Below are 21085 nucleotides of genomic sequence, written 5' to 3'. Positions count from 1 at the left end.
TGATGTGTTATTTCCACTCACATTTTAATAGCCAGAAATAGTCAAGAGATTCACTGAATTGGAGTTGTTTTTCATTCAAAAGATGGTGATCTCTAAAAATGTTTATCATAGGAGCTAAAAGATAGTCGGAATTAGAAAAAGAGAGGAGGACTGCTCTGGTGGTCCAGCGGATAAGAATCCGCCTGCCAATGCAGGGGACATGTGTTTGATCCCTGGTCTGGGAATTAAGAATCCCACAATGCTGCAGAGCAACTGAGGCCATGCAGCACAACTACTGGGTCCACCCATTAGAGCCCCTGTGCTCCAAATATTGAAGCCCACATGCCCTAGAGCTGATGCTCAGCAACAAGAGAAGCCCCACAACTAGAGAGCAGCTTCCACTTGCCTCAACTAGAGAAAGCCTACATGCGGCAATGAAGACTCAGCACAGCCAAATAAATAAATAAGAAAAGAGAGGAAGGAAGTGCATTCCTGGTAGAACAAACAACACATTCAAAGACACCAGAAACAGACAGACAATGGGTTGTTGTTGTCCAGTCACTAAGTCGTGTCTGATTCTTAGCGATCCCATAAACTGCAGCATACCAGGCTTTCCTGTCCTTCACTATCTCCCAGAGTGTGCTCAAACTCATGTCCCTTAAGTTGGAGATGCCATCCAACCATTTCATCCTCTGTCCTCCCCTTCTCCTCTTGCCCTCAATCTTTCCTAGCATCAGGGTCTTTTCCAATGAGTCGGCTCTTTGTATCAGGTGGCCAAAGTATTGGAGCTTCAGCATCAGTCCTTCCAATAAATATTTATGGCTGATTTCCTTTAGGATTGACTGGTTTGATCTCCTTGCAGTCCAAGGGACTCTCAAGAGTCTTCTCCAGCACCACAACTCAAAAACATCAATTCTTTGGCACTCAGCCGTCTTTACAGTCCAACTCTCACATCCATACATGACTACTGGAAAAACCCTAGTTTTGACTATACAGACTTTGACAATGGGGACATGGATTCAAAATTCTGGCAGAAAATCATATTTAATCTAGACCACTATCTAGAGCCAAAATGTCAATCAAATGTGAGGTGCAAATAAAGACATTCCAAAACATGGAAGGGCTCAAAAATGTTCTCTCTCCTGTCCTTATGTTTTCGGAAATTTACTGTGGGATGAACTCCACAAAGGGCTTACCAGGTGGCTCAGTGGTAAAGAATCCGCTTGCCAGTGCAGAGATTCAGGAGACTCAGGTTTGATCCCTGGGTGGGGAAGGTCCCCTGGAAGATGAAATGGCAACCCACTCCAGTATTCTTGCCTAGAGAATCCCCATGGAGAGAGGAGCCTGGTGGGCTACAGTCTATGGGGTCACAAAGAGTCAGACATGACTGAGTACAGCACAGTAGCTGCAGTCCACAACAAGAGAAGAGTAATCAAAGAAACAGAGAAGACATAAGAGGGAGGAAAGAATTCTGACTTAGGAAAGGCATAAAGAGAATTCCGGGGGGGTTATCCTGGTGATCCAATGGTTAAGAATCTACCTTCCAATGCAGGGGACTCAGGTTCCATCCCTTGTGGGGGAACTAAGATCCCACATGCCTTGGGGAACTAAGTCCAAGCACCTACTGCTCAGTCCAAGCACTCTGGAGCCGATGCTGGGAGACAAACATCCTTCAAGGAGCAATTAACACCCAAAACAACCAAAAATAAATTAACTGATTGGGAAAAAAAAACCCAATTAAACAAAAAAGAGAATTTCTAGAATCGTGACAGGAAGAAATCCCCAACAAAAAGAACCCAGGAGGAAAACAGAATGTTATGTCTATATTGGGCTTCCCAGATGGCACTAAAGGTAAAGAACCTGCCTGCTAATGCAAGTGACATGAGAGACATGGATTCAATCCCTGGGTCGGGAAGGTCCCCTGGAAAAGGGCATGGCAACCCACGCCAGTATTTTTGCCTGGAGAATCCCATGGGCAGAGAAGCCTTGGGCGGGGGGGTGGGGGTGGGGGGTGCGGCTACAGTCCATAGGGTCACAAAGAGTTGGACACCACTGAAGCAACTTAGCATGCACACATTCACCTCTAGATTATTGGATAAATTTTATCATTTGGAAAGTTGAATTGAGATAAATTGCTAGAACTTCTAAGAAAGAGAACCAAAGAAAAAAAAGGGCAATTAACTCCAGTGGAGAAATTATATATCATAATAATTACACTTCTTAATGGTATCCTTCAAAAGGAAATTAAATTATATTTCCATCAGTTCAGTTCAGTCGCTCAGGTGTGTCCGACTCTTTACAACCCCATGAATTGCAGCGTGCCAGGCCTCTCTGTCCATCACGAACTCCCGGAGTCTACCCAAGCCCATGTCCATTGAGTCAGTGATGCCATCCAACCATCTCATCCTCTGTCGTCCCCTTCTCCTGCCCCCAATCCTACCCAGCATTAGGGTCTTTTCCAATGAGTCAACTCTTCGCATGAGGTGGCCAAAGTATTGGAGTTTCAGCTTCAACATCAGTTCTTCCAATGAACACCCAGGACTGATCTCCTTTAAGATGGATGGATTGGATCTCCTTGCAGTCCAAGGGACTCTCAAGAGTCTTCTCCAACACCACAGTTCAAAATCATCAATTCTTCGGCACTCAGCTTTCTTCACCGTCCAACTCTCACATCCATACATGACCACTGGAAAAACCATAGCCTTGACTAGACGGACTTTTGTTGGCAAAGTAATGTCTCTGCTTTTAAATATACTATCTAGGTTGGCCATAACCTTCCTTTCAAGGAATAAGCGTCTTTTAATTTCATGGCTGCAATCACCATCAGCAGTGATTTTGGAGCCCAAAAAAATAAAGTCTGACACTGTTTCCACTGTTTCCCCATCTAATTCCCATGAAGTGATGGGACCAGATGCCATGATCTTAGTTTTCTGAATGTTGAGCTTTAAGCCAACTTTTTCACTCTCCTCTTTCACTTTCATCAAGAGGCTCTTTTGTTCTTCTTCACTTTCTGCCATAAGGGTGGTGTCATATGCATATATGAGGTTATTGATATGTCTCCTGGCAATCTTGATTCCAGCTTGTGTTTCTTCCAGCCCAGCGTTTCTCATGATGTACTCTGCATATAAGTTAAATAAGCAGGGTGACAATATACAGCCTTGACGTACTCCTTTTCTTATTTGGAACCAGTCGTTGTTCCATGTCCAGTTCTAACTGTTGCTTCCTGACCTGCATACAGGTTTCTCAAGAGACAGGTCAGATGGTCTGGTATTCCCATCTCTTTCAGAATTTTCCACAGTTGATTGTGATCCACACAGTCAAAGGCTTTGGCATAGTCAATAAAGCAGAAATAGATTTTTTTCTGGAACTCTCTTGCTTTAACGATGATCCAGCGGATGTTGGCAATTTGATCTCTGGTTCCTCTTCCTTTTCTAAAACCAGCTTGAACATCTGGAAGTTCATAGTTCACATATTGCTGAAGCCTGGCTTGGAGAATTTTGAGCATTACTTTACTAGCATGTGAGATGAGTGCAATTGTGCGGTAGTTTGAGCATTCTTTGGCATTGCCTTTCTTTGGGATTGGAACGAAAACTGACCTTTTCCAGTCCTGTGGTCACTGCTGAATTTTCCAGATTTGCTGGCATATTGAGTGCAGCACTTTCACAGCATCATCTTTCAGGATTTGAAATAGCTCAACTGGAATTCCATCACCTCCACTAGCTTTGTTCGTAGTGATGCTTTCTAAGGCCCACTTGACTTCACATTCCAGGATGTCTGGCTCTAGGTGAGTGATCACACCATCGTGATTATCTGAGTCATGAAGATCTTTTTTGTACAGTTCTTCTGTGTATTCTTGCCACCTCTTCTTAATATCTTCTGCTTCTGTTAGGTCCATACCATTTCTGTCCTTTATCGAGCCCATCTTTGCATGAAATGTTCCTTTGGTATCTCTAATTTTCTTGAAGAGATCTCTAGTCTTTCCCATTCTGTTGTTTTCCTCTATTTCTTTGCATTGATTGCTGAGGAAGGCTTTCTTATCTCTCCTTTCTATTCTTTGGAACTCTGCATTCAGACGGGAATATCTTTCCTTTTCTCCTTTGCTTTTCGCTTCTCTTCTTTTCCCAGCTATTTGTAAGGCCTCCTCAGACAGCCATTTTGCTTTTTTGCATTTCTTTTCCATGGGGATTTTCTTGATCCCTGTCTCCTGTACAATGTCACGAACCTCTGTCCATAGTTCATCAGGCACTCTGTCTATCAGATCTAGTCCCTTAAATCTATTTGTCACTTTTACTGTATACTCATAAGGGATTTGATCTAGGTCATACCTGAATGGACTAGTAGTTTTCCCTACTTTCTTCAATTTAAGTCTGAATTTGGCGATAAGCAGTTCATGATCTCAGCCACAGTCTGCTCCCGGTCTTGTTTTTGCTGACTGTATAGAGCTTCTCCACCTTTGGCTACAAAGAATATAATTAATCTGATTTCAGTGTTGACCATCTGGTGATGTCCACGTGTAGAGTCTTGTCTTGTGTTGTTGGAAGAGGGTGTTTGCTATTACCAGTGCGTTCTCTTGGCAAAACTCTATTAGCCTTTGCCCTGCTTCATTCTGTACTCCAAGGCCAAATTTGCCTGTTACGCCAGGTGTTTCTTGACTTCCTACTTTTGCATTCCAGTCCATAAAATCAGTAAAAACAACTTGAGCCACGAAGACACCAGGTGAATGCATGTCTTATATTCAACTGAGGACTCAGTGATACCACCTGATGGCTGGGAGGCATCTCAAACTCAACTGGCCCTAAACTGAACTCCCAGAATTTAACTTTTCTGTTGTTTCATGACCTTCCCATCTCAGATTCTTGAAAGGCAACCTAGCAAGATTTGGAGACTCCTAATGGCAGTGGCACGCCACTCCAGTACTCTTGCCTGGAAAATCCCATGGACGGAGGAGCCTGGTGGGCTGAAGTCCATGGGGTCGCTAAGAGTTGGACACGACTGAGCGACTTCACTTTCATTTTTCACTTTCATGCACTGGAGAAGGAAATGGCAACCCACTCCAGTGTTCTTGCCTGGAGAATCCCAGGGACAGGGGAGCCTTGTGGACTGCAGTCCACGGGGTCGCACAGAGTCGGACACGACTGAAGCGACTTAGCAGCAGCAGCAACTGGCGCACTTGAACAGGCTCAGTTCAGTTTTGGGTTGACCCCGCCCACATTTTCCAACCTGACCAATCATAATAGTCCACCACTCCCCACCCCCGGGCTAGGAGATTGGTTAAGTTATGACATGTGATCCTAGAAAGGCCCATGAGATTCAGTACTGGGACTTCTGGTGGAACTCTAGAGCAATTGGATATCTCTTTCCAAGTTGCTACTGAGTGGGAATAATGAATCTGTAGCACCGGGAAGAATCTCTGCCACCCAAAGAGGACCTTGATGAGATGAAAGCTCAGCTGAGTCAAGAGAGAGTTGGATTCCTGGTGCTATCGGAGGTTCTTGATCCAGCCATGCCTGAAGTTAACCCAACTCCCAGATCCCCAGATTTTCAGCTACAGGAGTCAGTTCATTCCTAACCACAGCCTCCATGCTTATTTGAGTTGTTTTTGAGTTGGACTTAATTTTTTTTTTTCTGGAACTTTCAGCTAAACAAATCCTGATAAATATAGCCCCTACTCAATGCCAGGAATTGCACCAAAGAGTTGACACGAGGGACTTCCCTGGTGGTCCAGTGGCTAAGACTCGGAGCTCGTAATGCAGGGAGCCCAAGTTTGATTCCCTGGCCAGGGAACTAGAAAGAGGAGAGTGAAAAAGCTGGCTTAAAACTCAACATTCAAAAAACTAAGATCATGGCATCTGGTCCCATTACTTCATGGCAAATAGATGGGGAAAAGTGGAAACAGTGACAGATTTTATTTTCTTGGGCTCCAGAATCACTACGTACGGTGACTGCAGCCATGAAATTAAAAGATGCTTGCTCCTTGGAAGAAGGCCAAACCTATGACAAACCTAGGTAGCATATTAAAAAAACAGTGACATCATTTTGCCGACAAAGATCCATATAGCCCAAGCTATGGTTTTTTCCAGTAGTCAGGAATGGATGTGAGAGTTGGACCGTAAGGAGGGCTAGGTGCCAAAAGATTGATTCTTTCAAATTGTGGTGCTAGAGAAGACTCTTGAGAGTTCCTTAAATTGCAAAGAGATCCAACCAGGGATTTAGATCAATCCTAAATGAAATTAACCTTGCATATTCACTGGAGGGACTGATGTGGAAGCTGAAGCTCCAATACTTTGGTCACCTGATGGGAAGAGTCGACTCTCTGGAAAAGACACTGATGCTGGGAAAGATGGAAGGCAAGAGGAGAAGGGGGCAGCAGAGGATGAGATGTTTGGAAAGCATCATCAACTCAGTGGACATGAGTTTGAGCAAACTCCGGGAGATAGTGAAGGACAGTGAAACCTGGAGTACTGCAGTTCATGGGGTCTCAAAGAGCTGGACACAACTTAGTGACTGAACAACAATGACGGGGAACTAGATCCCACATGCCACAGCTAAAGGTCCTACTTGCTGCAACTAAGACCTAGTGTAGACAAGTTAAAAAAAAAAAAAAAGAGTTGACATGACCTATCTCATTGAACCCTGTGAGAGGGAATAATTAGAGTTCTTATTTAACTGATAAGGAAACTGAGGCTCACAGAAATGAATCCATCTGCTGAAGATCATTGGAGACAGAATTCCAACCCACGTCTGTCTGACCCCAAGTCCTGCTTCTCTGATCATGAAGATTCAGAGATAGACCATGGTATGATGAGGGGTGGGGAGGAGGGCAAGGGCTAGTTGCCAATGGCCTGGCTTGCTTGAGCTTTCTTTTTTCTCTTTTTTAATTGAAGTATAGCTTATTTACAATGTTGGGTTAGTTTCAGATGTACAGAAAAGTGATTCAGTTATACATACATATATATCTTTTCTCTTTCCAGATGCTTCTTTTTTTAACTATTTATTTATATGGCTGCATGGACTTCCCTGGTGGCTCAGAGGGTAAAGAATCTGTCTTCATTGCAGGAGACCCCTGGGTTAGATCTCTGAGTTGGGAAGATCCCCTGGAGGAGGGAAACGGCAACTCACTCCAGTATTCTTGCCTGGAGAATCCCACGGACAGAGGAGCCTGGACTATAGTCCATGGGGTTGCAAAGAGTCGGACACGACTGAGTGACTAACACACACACACACACACACACACACACACACACACACACACACACACACACACACACACACACACGCACACACACCGGGTCTCAGGTGAGGCATCCAGGATCTTTAGTTGCAGTATGTGGGATCTAGTTCCCTGACCAGGGATTGAACCCAGGCCCCCTGCAGTGAAAGCCCTGAGTCTTAACTGTTGTATCACGAGGGAACTCCCCAGAATTGCATACTTCAAATGGGTGAATTTTGTGGTATGTGAATTATATCTCAATAAAGTTGTTAAAAAAAAGATAATGTCTGACATTTATCAAGTGGTTAAGCTCTGGGTTTGGGCAATGTGTTAGCTCTTTACACCAATGACAGTGCTTGTATCACAAGATCACTGTGAGAACGAAAAAGACTTTCATGACTTCATTTAACAGATGAGGCTGAGGCCAGAGAGGTTAAGCAAGTCACACAGCAAAATGATGATCAGACAGCAGAGGCCTGATATTTGAGGTCCACAGATCCTCCCTTGCCCTGCCCCCAGCTTCACCCCTCCACCTATGCTCTTTCCTTCCCTTTTGCCACAGTTCTGCCCTATTGACCTGATTTCTATTTCTTTTACTCACACATTCTTTCCAGCCTCCAGATTTTTCCATACACTGACTCAATCCTTCTGCCCAGCTATTCTTTCCCTTCTCCTCCACAACCTAGTTTGTGAAATGAATGTCTAAGTGTTAAGGGGAAGAGAAAGAGAGAAGGTTCTGATTCCAAGTTTCAAGGCTCATTTGGAAGTGAGGGATGCATGGAGGGGTGCCCCTGCTCCCTCTGCCTCCAGGAGACTCAGTTCCCCCATCCACACCTGCAGCTTTTGGAGCCCTTGTTGTTGTTTAGTCAGTCAGTCATATCTGACTCTTTGAGACCCCATGGACTCTAGCCAGCCAGGCTCCTCTGTCCAAGGGATTTCCTAGGCAAGAATACTGGAGTGGGTTGCCATTTCCTCCTCTTCCCTTCCCTTGGGCTAGGTTTAATCCTAGCAGTAACTGGGGACACATGTGCGGGAGGTTGAGGTCAGATTTTCCCCTGGGCAGCTCACAAGGTCCAGAGTGAGCAGGTGAGAAAAGCATGGCTCTGCCCAATTTCTGCCCAGCGCCTGGGAACGAGGTGATTTCCCCCCTACCCCCATCCCTACGAAGCTGCCTTCTCCTCCTCTCCTCCTGCCAACTCAAAGCTTCCTCTCAGAGCCTTTTAAAATCTTTAGCACTTCCGATGGCAGGGACTGGGGAAGGGGCAGCAGGCACCATATTGGGCCGTAAAGGTGGCAGGAAGAAGCCCCTAAAGCAGCCCAGGAAGCAAGCCAAGGAGATGGATGAGGAAGACAAGGCATTCAAGCAGAAACAGAAGGAGGAGCAGAAGAAACCAGAGGAACTAAAAGCAAAGGCCTTGGGGAAAGGCCCTCTGGCCAGAGGTGGAATTAAGAAATTTGGCAAAAAGTTAGCTGTTCCTTGTGTCTGAGGCAACGAAGACCCTTATTTCCATTCCTGTTTAAACATCTGGATTCCCTGCCATAATATCTGTTGCCACCTATAGCTAGAATGAAGTGTTGTCTTGGAACCTATTGTACATTTAAGAATAAACTTTGGTAAAAAAAAAAAAAATTTAAAAAAGCTTTAATAAGGACATTCATACAATAGTACTATTCAGTCATAAAACGAAACGAAAGAAAAAAAAGCAAAACGAAGGGACTTCCCTGGTGGTTCGGTGGCTAAGGCTCCAGGCTCTGAGTGTAGGGGACCTGGGTTGGAACAGTTTCCTGGTCAGGGAACTATATCCCACATGCTTCGACTAAGACTTGGCCCAGCAAATAAATAAGAATATAAACATTAAAAAAAAAAAAAACCGTGCTCCTGACAGCTCAGTCAGGCATTTCAAGTTCAAATACCTTCAGAGGCCAGGCTGGCAATAGAAATATCCAAAGCCACCCAGCAGCATGACCTGGGAGCATATATCCACCCAAGGATTTCTCAGGCAAATGCTTTTTAAGTTTTTTTTTAATCTTAATTTTAATTTTATATTGAAGTATAGCTAGTTTGGGCTTCCCTGGTGGTTCGGACTGTGAAGGTTCTGCCTGCAATGGGGGAGATCTAGGTTCAATCCCTGGGTGAGGAAGATCCCCTGGAGAAGGGAATGGCTACCAACTCCAGTATTCTTGCCTGGAGAATTCCATGGACAGAGGAGCCTGGGGGGCTACAGTCCATGGGGTCGCAAAGAATCATAGACAACCGAGCAACTAACATTTCACTTTCATAGCTGATTTATAATGTTGTGTCAGTTTCAGGCGAATAGCAAAGTGATTCTGTTATATCCATTCTTTTTCAGATTCTCTTCCCATGCAGGTTATTACAGAATACTGAGTACAATTGCCTGTGCTACACAGTAGGTCCTTGTTGATTATCTATTTTATCTATAGTAGTGTGTATGTATTAATCCCAAACTCCTAATTTATCCCCCCTCCTTTTTTTGATTAATAAATTTTATTTTTTATAGCAGTTTTAATTTCACAGCAAAATTGAGCAGGAAGTACAGAGATTTCCCGTATACACCCAGCTCTCCCACCCCAAACCTCTCCCTCTTTGGACATCCCACACGAAAGTAGTGTATTTTGAACCATTGGTGAATCTACCTGACCCGTGAACACATCATTATCACCCAAAGTGCTTAGTGATGTTTTTGGTGTTTTTTTGCTGGATCCCACAGCAAAAAAGATTTGTGGGATCTTACTTTCCCGACTAAGGATTGAACCTATGACGCCTGCAATGGAAGCTCTTTGTTCTAACTACTGGACCAGCAAGGAAGCCCCTCATCATACTTTTCTTAATTGGAATTTTTCTGTCAAGAAGAGTTGTTCCTTCTCCCTCATGTTAATATAGATTCACTCATGTATTTAAATCAGTTTGGACTTGTGGTTATTTATTCTTTGGGTTATAATTCAATTCTATTGCTGTCTAGTTTGTTCAAATTGTTCAGCTTTGGCCAGCAGGAGTTCTTTTCAGGCTGGCTCCTATCTTTTTGGCTTTTTTATTTTTCCACTTTTGTCTCTAGAAGATGCTCCAGTGTCCTTGTGCATTTTCTCTGCCCTAATCCTAGAAGCAGTCATTTCTCCAAGGAGCCCTGGTTCCTCCTACTGTAAAATAGTATTTAGAAACTAGATCTGGATGCTGAGTGTACTCATTGCTTTTAGGGTGTCATTGCTTCTGGACACACGGCAGACAGAGCTAGGAAATCTGTGTACACTCAAACCTATATTTATTTTTAAAAATTTTTATTGGAGTGTAGCTGCATTACAATGTTGTGTTCATTTCTGCTGTATGGCAAAGTGAATCAGCTCTATGTATATGTATCTACTCCTTTTTGGATTTCCTTCCCATTTAGGTCACCACAGAGCATTAAGGAGAGTTCCCTGTGCTACGCAGTAGGTTCCCATTAGTTATCTATTTTATACACAGTATCAATAGTGTATATATGTCAATCTCAATCTCCCAATTCATCCCACCCACCCTTCCCCTGCCTTGGCATCCATATGTTTGTTCTCTACCTCTGTGTTTCTATTTCCACTTTGCAAATAGGTTCATCTCTAACTATTAAAGTGAACATTTCATAATGATAACCCCATCTAGCACCACATTGCTATTTTGCAACTTCCTCTCCAACAGTATGAAAACTGGTTGTCAGTATCTACAATCTATGTATTTATTTGTTCAATGCTAGTACATAGCTATTCCAAAATTAAGCTCTACCCCTGTGAGACACAAACTCACTCACCCGAGTAGTGTTTCTATACAGTTCAGACAGACGTTTGAATGGGAAACCTTGGAGCCAAGCAAACAAATCTTATAGTCGTGAGGCAGAGTTGGTCCTCTGACCTACAGTTTGAGACACCACCACCCCCTCCTTGCAGAAACATGACTGCTCTTGTCTTTGGTCGTGAGAAAGTTGTCAGTTTGCAGCTCCCTGCAGCCACATTCAAGCCTCGGAACTGATAGGTGGGAGATAGAGATGGGGGAATGGGAAGTCTTGCTGCAGCTCTCTGCCTCTCTGGATGGGTGGAGGTGTGAGGGGGCTGTGGGAGGCATTTTGCTCTTTTAGAGCCCAAGCTACAGCTCAGGGAGGATGGGTACAGATTGGGTGGAGCAGCCCCTCTGGGCGATGGCCCTAGCAGCAGAACTTGCCAGGCAGGTGTGCCAGCTCAGGCATGCATCAAGCGGGCAGGCTGTGGCAAGGGTGCCCTTCCCTGGGAAGAGACCAGGCATGGGTGGGGGGCAGGGGGTGGGGTGGGCGGGGTTGGTGGTGGTACATGGGGCGAGTGGGGCCTGAGCTGAACCCCTTCTAATTCCTCCTCGAGGATACAGTGGTGCCCAGTAGCACCTGTGCGTATGTGCTGACTCGCTTCAGTTGTGTCCGCCTCTGTGGACCGTAGCCCGACCCTATGGACCGTAGCCCACCAGGCTCCTCTGTCCATGGGATTCTCCAGGCAAAGAATACTGGAGTGAGTTGCCATGACTTCCTTCAGGGGATCTTCCCGACCCAGGGATGGAACTCACATCTCTTAAGTCTACCTGTATTGACAGATAGGTTCTTTCCCACTAGTGCCCCAGCCAACATTTACTGAACACTCACCTGTGTCTCGAAGCTCCGTTCCATCCCTTCCTCCTCAAGGGCATCTCTCCGAGTGGAAACTGTCATTATCCATTTTACAAAAGAAGCTACCAAGGCTCCGAGGAGGGTGTCACTTGTCTGGAGTCCTAGATTACAAAGTAACTGAGCCTGGCTCCAGACTACAAGCTCTTAATCTTTGCTCAATGACTGGGCAGGACAGACAGGGCCCCTGCCTTCCTGGAGCTGGGAGTCAGGGCAGAGACATACGATGTACCAGATGAATCAGTAAATAATGAAGGTCATTTCAGAGGGTACCAACTGCAGTGTGAGATTGGGGAGGAGGGGGACACAGACCGGAAGGCCTCTCTGAGGAAGTGACTGCCTGGGAAGGGCTGGGGGCAGGGTGTTCCGGGCACACTGATCCCCAGGTGCCAAGGTCTTGAAGAGTATAAAGAACTGGTGGTGGTGGTGGGGAGACAGTGGGGCTGGAATAGGAAGAACAGAGATAAAAGGGGGAGAGACTGTGCCAGGCCTTGTGGGCCTTGAAGGCCTGATATTTTCGAATTTGGACTTTTACCCTGAGCCACATAGGGAGCCATGGGACCATGTGGAGCAGAAGAAGGCTGTGATCTTGTGGGATCTCATGCATGAGGTGGCACAAGTTGGGGGAGCTGGGCCGGGGACCTGGGGCCGGAAGCCCCCCTCCACTGTATATAGGGCCCCCGTGGGAGGTGAGATTGCCACTTGGGAGGTGAGAAGCAGCCACATTCCCACCTTAGGGTGTGGCTTCCCCTTTGCAGGAGAGGTCATTTATCAAGCACATGGCCCTGACATTTTGGGGAATCTTCAGGGCTTATCCTTGATGGCTTGGTGGGGTAGGCTGGGGACTCCAGCACTCAAATCTTACCACACCCACCCCACCCAAAAACCATCTTCGCTACCCTCCTCCAACTCTGGCCTCCCTGGCTGCTTGCCCGAGTGTCTGATCTGTTGGAGCAGGCAAAGAGAAGAAAGAGAGAAGTCACTCAGTCCTGCTGACTCTTTGCAACCCCATGGACTGCAGCCTACCAGGCTCCTCCATCCATGGGATTCTCCAGGCAAGAGTACTGGAGTGGGTTGCCATTTCCTTCTCCAGGAGATCTTCCCGATCCAGGTCTCCCGCGTTGCAGGCAGACGCTTTACCGTCTGACCCACCAGGGGAGGAACAGGGAAGAGTAGTTCTATTTGGAGCCACTGGGATCCCTCAGAGGCGACAGAGGCTGGGTGCCCCAAGGGGTCTCTCTCCCGGGGGGTGCCCCTCTGACCCATCTGATCCATCCTCTGATCGTCTCTGCGCCTCCCTCACCCCACCGGAGGCCGAGGCCGGCAGAACCTGAGGCGGCCGGTGCAAAGGGCACAGTCCTAGCGAAGGTCGCAGCAACTAGGCCCAGCCCCCCCTTCCCGGCTGTGGCCTCTGATCGGAGGGTGCTTCCTAGTCTGGAAGCTCCTGGGAAGTGGGGGTGGCGGGTGCGGGGCCAGCTGGGACTGGCCCATTGGAGGAGCTGAGGCCTGGGAGAGGCGTGGGAGAGACACAGACGGAGAAAGACAAAGAAGCGACTGAGAGAGAGAGACACACACACAGAGAGACGGGGAGAAACAGAGACGGAGAGACCCCGAGAAATCAGAAGGGAGACACGCACGGAGAAAGTGAGGGAGACAGTCATTCATTCATTCATTCACTCACTCCGCGGCTGCTTATTGGGCACGGGCTTGTGTCCAGGCAGTGCCCAGAGCAGACGCAAATCTCTGCTCCTGTGGGGCCGTCTGGTGGGGACACAGCCCAGAAACCTGATATCCGAGTAAATCACGTTGTCGAGAGTGATAAGGGCGAGAGATACGGGGTGGGGGAAGCGGGACAACCAGGGGGACTTACGAGCCAGATTCTTCTTATCTGGGGAGGAGAAGATTCCCACCAGCATCTTGACTGCGCCTGCCCCTCCCCCACTCTCCCCAAACTCCGGGTGGGAGAGGGGAAAGGGGGTGGGGCCTGCGCCCGGAAGCCGTCGGCTCTATCTGTTGGGGGCGGGGAGGGGAATTGACGCTACTGCTGCTAAAGACCCCTCTTAACCCGGGTTGCCAGGGTTCCCTCGGGGTGCAGCCCAGGAGGTTCAATCAGAAGGTAGGCGGTAAAAGGGGAGGAATCAGTGCTCAGAGCACAGAGGGGACCCCTCTATTAGGTGTTGGGGGGCGGGGGGAAAGAAGCTCAGGTTGCGGCCGTCCGGGCTGAAGAACCCTGCTCGTATCTCCGGATCCTCCCACCGCGACGGAGCGTCTCAGGGAGGGCCGCCCGGCCCGGAGGGGGGAGCCGAGGGCTGACCAGTGCCAGTCGGCGCCGAGGGCGCGTTCCGTTGCCGCGGCGGGTGGTACAGGCTGGCAGACACGCTCTGGCAGCCGTGGGCTGGCAGCCCGTACCCCAAGAGGAGGAGGGGGCAACTGCTGGACATCGCCAGCGCTCGGCCTTGGGGGACGCCCCCTCGCCTGCCCCCAGCCCCTCCTCCAGAACAGGGGCCGCTCTCTCCGCTAGCGGCCGCGCGACTGTCGAGCGCACACTACCTGGGCGCAGGGGTGAGTGTCCACCACTGGGTCCTTTCGCGCGCGGGGCTCGTCCCGGCCCGGGGGTGGGGATTGCCCTGGCCACCACCCTTGTCCCCTTGGCTTGGATTTCTCGGGCCTTTCCCGAAGGCTCTTGGAAGGGGAAAACCTGCGATTTCGGGACTGGATGCGGGGCACCGGGATGGGGGTGGGAGGCACCCGGAATCCCCCGCCTCCTCCTCTCCCAGTCACACCACTGCAAGTTTCGCTACCTCACCCTTGTCTCCAGGCAAAAGGAGGAGAGGCGGGAGGTCCACAGGCTGCGAGCCACTTCGCAGTGTCCTCAGCGCAGCGAGTGTGACCCTGGCTGGGGTGACCCTCATCTGTGTGTATTTGCTATCCCCTTCCCCCCAGCATGGTTGAGTCCGTGACTCGCTGTGAGTCTGTATTTGCGTCTGGTTTTCTGTGTGCAGCTCAAGCCGTCTGGGAGGCATTTGTTTCTGCCCTGTGCAATTAAATCCGTTCCCTCCCCAGGCCTTGGTTTCTCGTCTGTTCAGTGGGACTTCCGTGACTGTGTCTGTTTCTGCGTGGATGTGTTTGTGTGGAGCATGAAAATCTTTGTGTCTGCTTCTCTGCGAGGTACTTTGTCTGAGCCTCAGTATCCTCGTCTGTAAATTGGGGCTAAGGGGAGAACTGCCCAGGGTACGTTAGTGCGAAGTCACAGTAGGGAGGTATTATTATACTTTAATGACGTGTATGTCCCTCTGCAAGAGTCTATGAGAGGTGAATTCCGTCTGCTGCCCTCAGGCTCTGGCCCTGCAAAGTGGGTGGAGTTTTCTCTGCCTTCTCACTGGGGTTTTGCAGCAAATGAAGGGGGGAGTTTGCAGGAAAAAAACCTCTATGCAGCAAGGCGTGTAGATTGTGGGGTTGTGGATCCCAGGGGCTGGGTGGAGGTTGTGAAATTGTGGCCTGTGAGACTAGGCATAAGACCCTGTCTGTGGGGGGGAATTTGTATATCTCTTTCAGTGTCCCTTTGTCCATGTGTGAATGTACTTCCTTTTTAAAAAATTTATTTTTGTGCTTTCTTTTTAACAAAATAATTTTGTTTATTTATTTTTGGCTGTGCTGGGTCTTTGTTATTGCGTGAGCTTTTCTCTAGTTGCACCCAGTGGGGACTACTCTCTAGTTGCCCGGCGCGGACTTCTCCTTGCGGTGGGTTCTTTTGTTGAAGAACACTGGCTCTAGGGCGCTCGGTTGCTGCTCGGTTTTCAGTAGTTGCGGTGTGTGGGCTCAACAGTTGTGGCGCACAGGCTCAGTTGCTCTGCGTCCTGTGGGATCCTCCCGGACCAGGGATTGAACCCTTGTCTCCTGCACTGGCAGGCGGTGGATTCTTATCCACTGGACCACCAGGGAAGCCCTGAACGTACTTTCATGGTTCCCTGAGAGGGTGTAACTGCGCATTTTGCCCCAGTTTGTGACTATCTGTGCACATGTCCTTGTTGATGTGTCACTGTATTTGTGTGTCCCTTTGCATCTGCCTAAATGCAGGAGACCCGGGTTCAGTCCCTGGGTTGGGAAGATCTCCTGGAGAAGGAAACGGCAACCCACTCCAGTATTCTTGCCTGGAGAATCCCATGGACGGAGGAGCCTGATAGGCTACAGTCCATGGGGTTGCAAAGAGTCGGAGACGACTGAGCGACTTCACTTTTCTTTCTTTCTCTGTGTGGCTGTTTCTGTCTGTTTTTGACTAAAATGCCTCTGGATATCCATGCCTGTGTGTGAATTATTAGTGTCTCTTTCATGTGGGACTCTGTGTTACCCTGTCCCCTCATGATATTATTTGTCTCTTTGTGTCGGCCTGTCTCCATGGACACCCGCTTCTATCCCCAATCCCTTCTGGGCCCCGGCGTGCTTGTAGGGTAGGGATTAGGGGGTTAGAACCCCCTTCCCAGGTCAGGCGCCGCCTATGCCTGCATTCGCAGGCCGCCGGGGATGGTGCGCATCAGGTCTGACATTGCTCCCAACCTCTCCGCAGCCTTGGGTTGGGCGGCCCATGGAGCTGGGGCTGCTGCGGCCCGCGCCGGTGAGCGAGGTCATCGTCCAGCATTACAACTACACCGGCAAGCTCCGCGGTGCGCGCTACCAGCCTGGCGCGGGACTGCGTGCCGACGCCGTGGTGTGCCTGGCCGTGTGCGCGCTCATCGTGTTGGAGAACTTAGCGGTGCTGGTCGTGCTCGGACGCCACCCGCGCTTCCATGCGCCCATGTTCCTGCTTCTGGGCAGCCTCACGCTGTCCGACCTGCTGGCCGGCGCCGCCTATGCCGCCAACATCCTGCTGTCGGGGCCGCTCACGTTGCGCCTGTCGCCCGCGCTCTGGTTCGCTCGTGAGGGCGGCGTCTTCGTGGCGCTCTCCGCATCCGTGCTGAGCCTCTTGGCCATTGCACTCGAGCGCCTCCTCACCATGGAGCGTCGGGGACCCGCGCCCGCCGCCCGTCGGGGGCGCACATTGGCTCTGGCGGCCGCCGCCTGGGGCTTGTCGCTGCTCCTCGGACTACTGCCAGCTCTCGGCTGGAATTGTCTGGGCCGTCTGGAGGCCTGCTCCACGGTCCTGCCGCTGTACGCCAAGGCCTACGTGCTCTTCTGCGTGCTCGCCTTTCTTGGCATCCTGGCTGCCATCTGTGCGCTCTACGCGCGGATCTACTGCCAGGTGCGCTCCAAAGCGCGGCGCCTACGGGCCCACCCCAGGACTGGCGAGGGCGCCTCGATGCGGGCGCGCCACACGCCGCGCTCCTTGGCGCTGTTGCGCACGCTCAGCGTGGTGCTCGTGGCCTTCGTGGCTTGTTGGGGCCCCCTCTTCCTGCTGCTCTTGCTGGACGTGGCGTGCCCGGCGCGCGCCTGCCCTGTGCTCCTGCAAGCGGACCCCTTCCTGGGCCTGGCCATGGCCAACTCGCTCCTGAACCCCATCATCTACACGTTCACCAACCGCGACCTGCGTCACGGGCTCGTGCGCCTCGTCTGCTGCAGCCGGGGCCCCTGCTGCCGAGACCAAGGTGATTCCCGGCGGTCGGGGAGCGCCCCTGGGGCTTCGGGCGATCTGCACCGCTGGCTGCCTCCTGGCCTGGATGGCAGCTCCAGCCGCTCCGAGCGCTCCTCGCCCCAGCGGGACGGGTTAGAGACCAGCGGTTCCACCGGCTGCCCTGCCGCACCCACGGTCGCCGGGACCCTGGTAACCCCGCCAGCTACAGACTGACGCCTTTTGACCGCTGTTGCCCTCCCTAAGAGCTCTTTTGCAGACTTTCTTTTTAAAGGAATTTATAGGAAAAAGCAGCCAAAGATGGTGGAGGCAGAAAAGACCTAGGAAAATATATTTTATTGACGCTAAACTCCACAGCAATGAACAAAATAGACAAAAATCCCTGCTTTTGTGGAATTGATGTTCTTGTGTCGGACTCAGAGATGATAAAGGAGTGAAGAAGTGTGGAGATGATTCCGGTAACAATACAGTGATGTGATGGTGGTCAGGTGATGCCTTTTTGAAGAAGTGGTGACGTGATGTGAGCCGAGATAGTTATTATCCTGGGAACTTTTATTTTGGGCATGTGGGATCTTAGTTCCCTAATCTGGAACGAACCCACAACCCCTGCAGTGGAAGCAGGGAGTCCTAACTATGGACTGCCAGGGAATTCCCTGTCCTGGGAACTTCTGAAGGAAGAGCATTTCAGAATGGGGGAACAGCGGGTGCAAAGGTCCTAAGGCTAGAATATGCCTGTGTGTTCTCTCAAAAGCAAAGATCTTAGTGCCACTGGAGCAAGGAGGAGAGGCAGAGAAGAAACAAAGACAGGAAAATAATGGGGCAGGTGGGGCAAAGCCTTAGGGACCCAGGGGAGAAACTTCTTTTGCTCTGAGTGAAGTAGTATTCCTGGAAGGTTCTAGGCAGAGGAAGGACTTAATCAGGCTCAGGTATTTACATATGCTTCTGCCCTCTGTAGAGGGTGAAGCCAGGAGAACTGGGTGATGGTAACTGCCTAGGGGAGTGATGACAAGGACTGGGACGGTATGGATTCTCCACAGACTTGGGAGGGATTGGACAGAATTATTGAGGATTGGGTGTGGGGGAGAAAGGAGTCAAGGACAGGTGTTCACTTTTAGAGGAGAGGCCAAAGACGGAGCACCCCAAAATTTGACTCTAGGAGACTCAGCCTGTTCCCCTGTGAAACAAGACTTTTTTGAAAGTGGTATCAGATCCTTCATAAAAGAATAAAAATATAATCAAACAATAAGAGTAATTACAGTTGATTTTACCCTTGGTGGCTCAGATGGTAAAGAATCTGCCTGCAATGTGGGAGACCTGGGTTCGATCCCTGGGTTGGGAAGATCCCCTGGAGGAGGGCATGGCCACCCACTCCAGTATTCTTCTTGCCTGGAGAATCCCCATGGACAGAGGAACCTGGTGGGCTGCAGTCCATGGGGTTACAAAGAGTCAGACACAACTGAGTGACTAAGCACAGCACAGCACAGTTACTCCCATAGTGTTCTAGGCCTGGGACATGCCTTTTTCTCACCTTTCCTGCAATCTTGTAGGTTTTCTCACTCCCATTTGACAGATGAGAAGACTCCAAGAACTGAGTCCTGTTTTGTGAGCCAGGATATTAGCCTAGGAGGTTAAGCTCCAAGGTTTCAGGAGGCTCAGTTTGTTAAGCCCAGACCAACACTCCTTTGTTCAAGGGTCTGCATTTTTGGCCAGGGGCGATAATTAGGGCCCCGGCTGTGCCCATGAAAAGTTCCAGGCATCCTGACCACAGTTCCCAGGTGTTTCGGGCTCCCAGCTGTCCCGGGGCACATTCCTAACTTCAGTGTGGAGAGGCAGGCTGGAGAGGGGCAGGGTGGGTTTGGGGAAAGGGCCTGGGGCTTCGGGTTCAGATTGTGGCACATCACTTGCCGGGACACAGCGGAACTGCAAGCAGCTGAAAAGTACGAGGTATGTAGGGGTGGGGGGGGGAGCGGGCACTGACCAGCCAGGGGACCTGGGTTCCCGTGGGCCACGCTCACACCGTCCCTGCACGCTGTAAGCACTGGGAAAAGCAACCTATTTCCTGGAACACAAACACTCAAGCCTGGGGTCACATGCCAGTGCCCTTTGAGAACTGATTCTAATTTCCTACCTGGTTTGGTTCCAGTATCCCCAGGCTCCTGTAATCTTCCAGGGCAACCTGAGCCACCCCACCCCATTGCTCAGTTGTTTGATGATGGTGTGATAGCAGAAGAGTTACTGTTCACATTCTACAAAATTCAAAAAGCACCAGTTCCCACTCCTGGATATATACACTTGGGAAACTTGCAGAGCCATTCTGTGGGTAAATGAGCTGCAATGTAAATACATTTTCTCTCCTTTTACACAACTTTAGCATTGCTCTTCACCTTGCTTTGATCGTTTAATAGTATCATCTTGGAAATTGTTGCATGTCTAGATTTTGTACTGTGTTAATTGGACCAGCCTAGGTGCCTTAAACAACCAAAATTTATTTCTCATAGTTCTGAAGCCTGGAAGTCCAAGATCAAGGTGTCAGCATGGTAAGATTCCGGTGAGCACTCTCTTCCTAGCTTATAGATAGCTGCCTTCTGGCTGTGTCCTCACATGGTAGAGAAAGAGATCAAGTTCTCTGGTGTTTCTCCTGATAAAGGCACTAATGCCATCACGAGGGCCCCACCCTCATGACCTCATCTAAATCTAATTACCTCCCCAAGCCCCCATTTCCAAATAACATCACTTATTTTTATATGTGGGCTCAGTCACTCACTTGTGTCTGACTCTGCGACCCTATGGACTGTAGCCTGCCAGGATCCGCTGTCCATGGGATTTTCCCAGGAAGAATACTGGAGTGGGTTGGCATTTCTTCCTTCAGGAGATCTTCCTGACCCAGGGATCAAACCCTAGTCTCCTGCATTGGCAGGCAGATTCTTTACCACTGTGCCACCTTGGAAGCCCAAATACCATCATCTTGTTATGTTAGGGCTTCAATATATGATGGTGGGGAGGGGGCACAGACCGTAACATTTTTTATGTCATTTTTAAAATTGAAGGGTAATTGCTTTACACAGCATTTTTCTCACATTTAAAAATATTGAGGTAAAACATTCACACAGCTAATGGCTTCTTTTTACAGGCTGCATAGTATTTCACAGCATAGATTACACCAGGGCCCTAGGGATGCACACATGTTGAGTCCAACACTTGGCATTTAAACACAGTGTTGCAATAAACATCTGTGTACATACATCCTCCTAACCGTGTACAAGGGTACCTTGGATAAATTACTGCACATGTCACTGCTGGGTCTCAGGGCTTGTAGATGTTAATTTTGAGATATACCAGAGGTTTCCTTTGGCATGTGGAGAAGGGTGTGGGTTTGCTCACAGCCTCAGCCACTCCCCGTACAGTATTCAGCGGTTATGCTATGGCTCCGCCTCTGGAGCTACTCAGACCCACAGCTTCACCACCGCCACTGGCATGGGAGGAGGAGCAAGGAACCCCACCCCAGCCTTCTCCGCGTGGGATTAATCCCAAACCCAGAGCAGGGACGGAATCTTCCAAATTCACCCCGAGGGCAGGCGGAATCCTTTCTTAGCAGTATCTGTTCAGTCTAGCGTTTCATACAGACGGACTCTTAAAAAGTGAGAGAAAAGAAAAAAAAACAAA

The 21085-nt window shown here is 49.4% G+C and overlaps 1 protein-coding gene, 2 long non-coding RNA genes and 1 pseudogene across 3 annotated transcripts in view; 2 read left to right on the top strand and 2 right to left on the bottom strand.

Annotated features, from left to right (window-relative positions):
• The window catches only part of LOC145509509 (uncharacterized), a 27362-nt gene extending 13090 nt beyond the window's left edge, over positions 1-14272 (bottom strand). The window contains exons 1-2 of the long non-coding RNA XR_014056123.1: positions 13730-14272; positions 11839-11963 (exon numbers count right to left, since the gene is read on the bottom strand). This is a non-coding gene — a long non-coding RNA (uncharacterized LOC145509509). The remainder of the gene's footprint in view (positions 1-11838; positions 11964-13729) is intronic.
• LOC145509327 (translation machinery-associated protein 7 pseudogene) lies at positions 8431-8676 on the top strand (annotated as a pseudogene).
• Positions 13426-18662, top strand: S1PR5 (sphingosine-1-phosphate receptor 5). The gene is made up of 2 exons (XM_081498248.1): positions 13426-14421; positions 16424-18662. Exon 2 carries the CDS (start codon positions 16442-16444, stop codon positions 17636-17638), a length of 1197 nt encoding a protein of 398 aa, XP_081354374.1. The 5' UTR covers positions 13426-14421; positions 16424-16441; the 3' UTR covers positions 17639-18662.
• LOC145509511 (uncharacterized) lies at positions 16423-21085 on the bottom strand. Its single transcript, XR_014056125.1, has 2 exons — positions 20353-21085; positions 16423-18691 (listed from the first exon to the last, which is right to left on the bottom strand). It is a non-coding gene; the product is annotated as an uncharacterized LOC145509511 (long non-coding RNA).

The sequence above is a fragment of the Giraffa tippelskirchi genome, chromosome 6 (genome assembly GCF_054371585.1).
Source record: "Giraffa tippelskirchi isolate mGirTip1 chromosome 6, T2T-mGirTip1v1.2.pri, whole genome shotgun sequence".
Classification (NCBI taxonomy): domain Eukaryota; kingdom Metazoa; phylum Chordata; class Mammalia; order Artiodactyla; family Giraffidae; genus Giraffa; species Giraffa tippelskirchi.
The sequence above is the reverse complement of the archived record's forward strand: the minus strand, read 5'-3'. Positions and strand labels throughout refer to the sequence as shown.

Bases quoted from the DNA above. Each gene is read 5' to 3' on its own strand.
- S1PR5 (XM_081498248.1), top strand. From the start codon at position 16,442: ATGGAGCTGGGGCTGCTGCGGCCCGCGCCGGTGAGCGAGGTCATCGTC.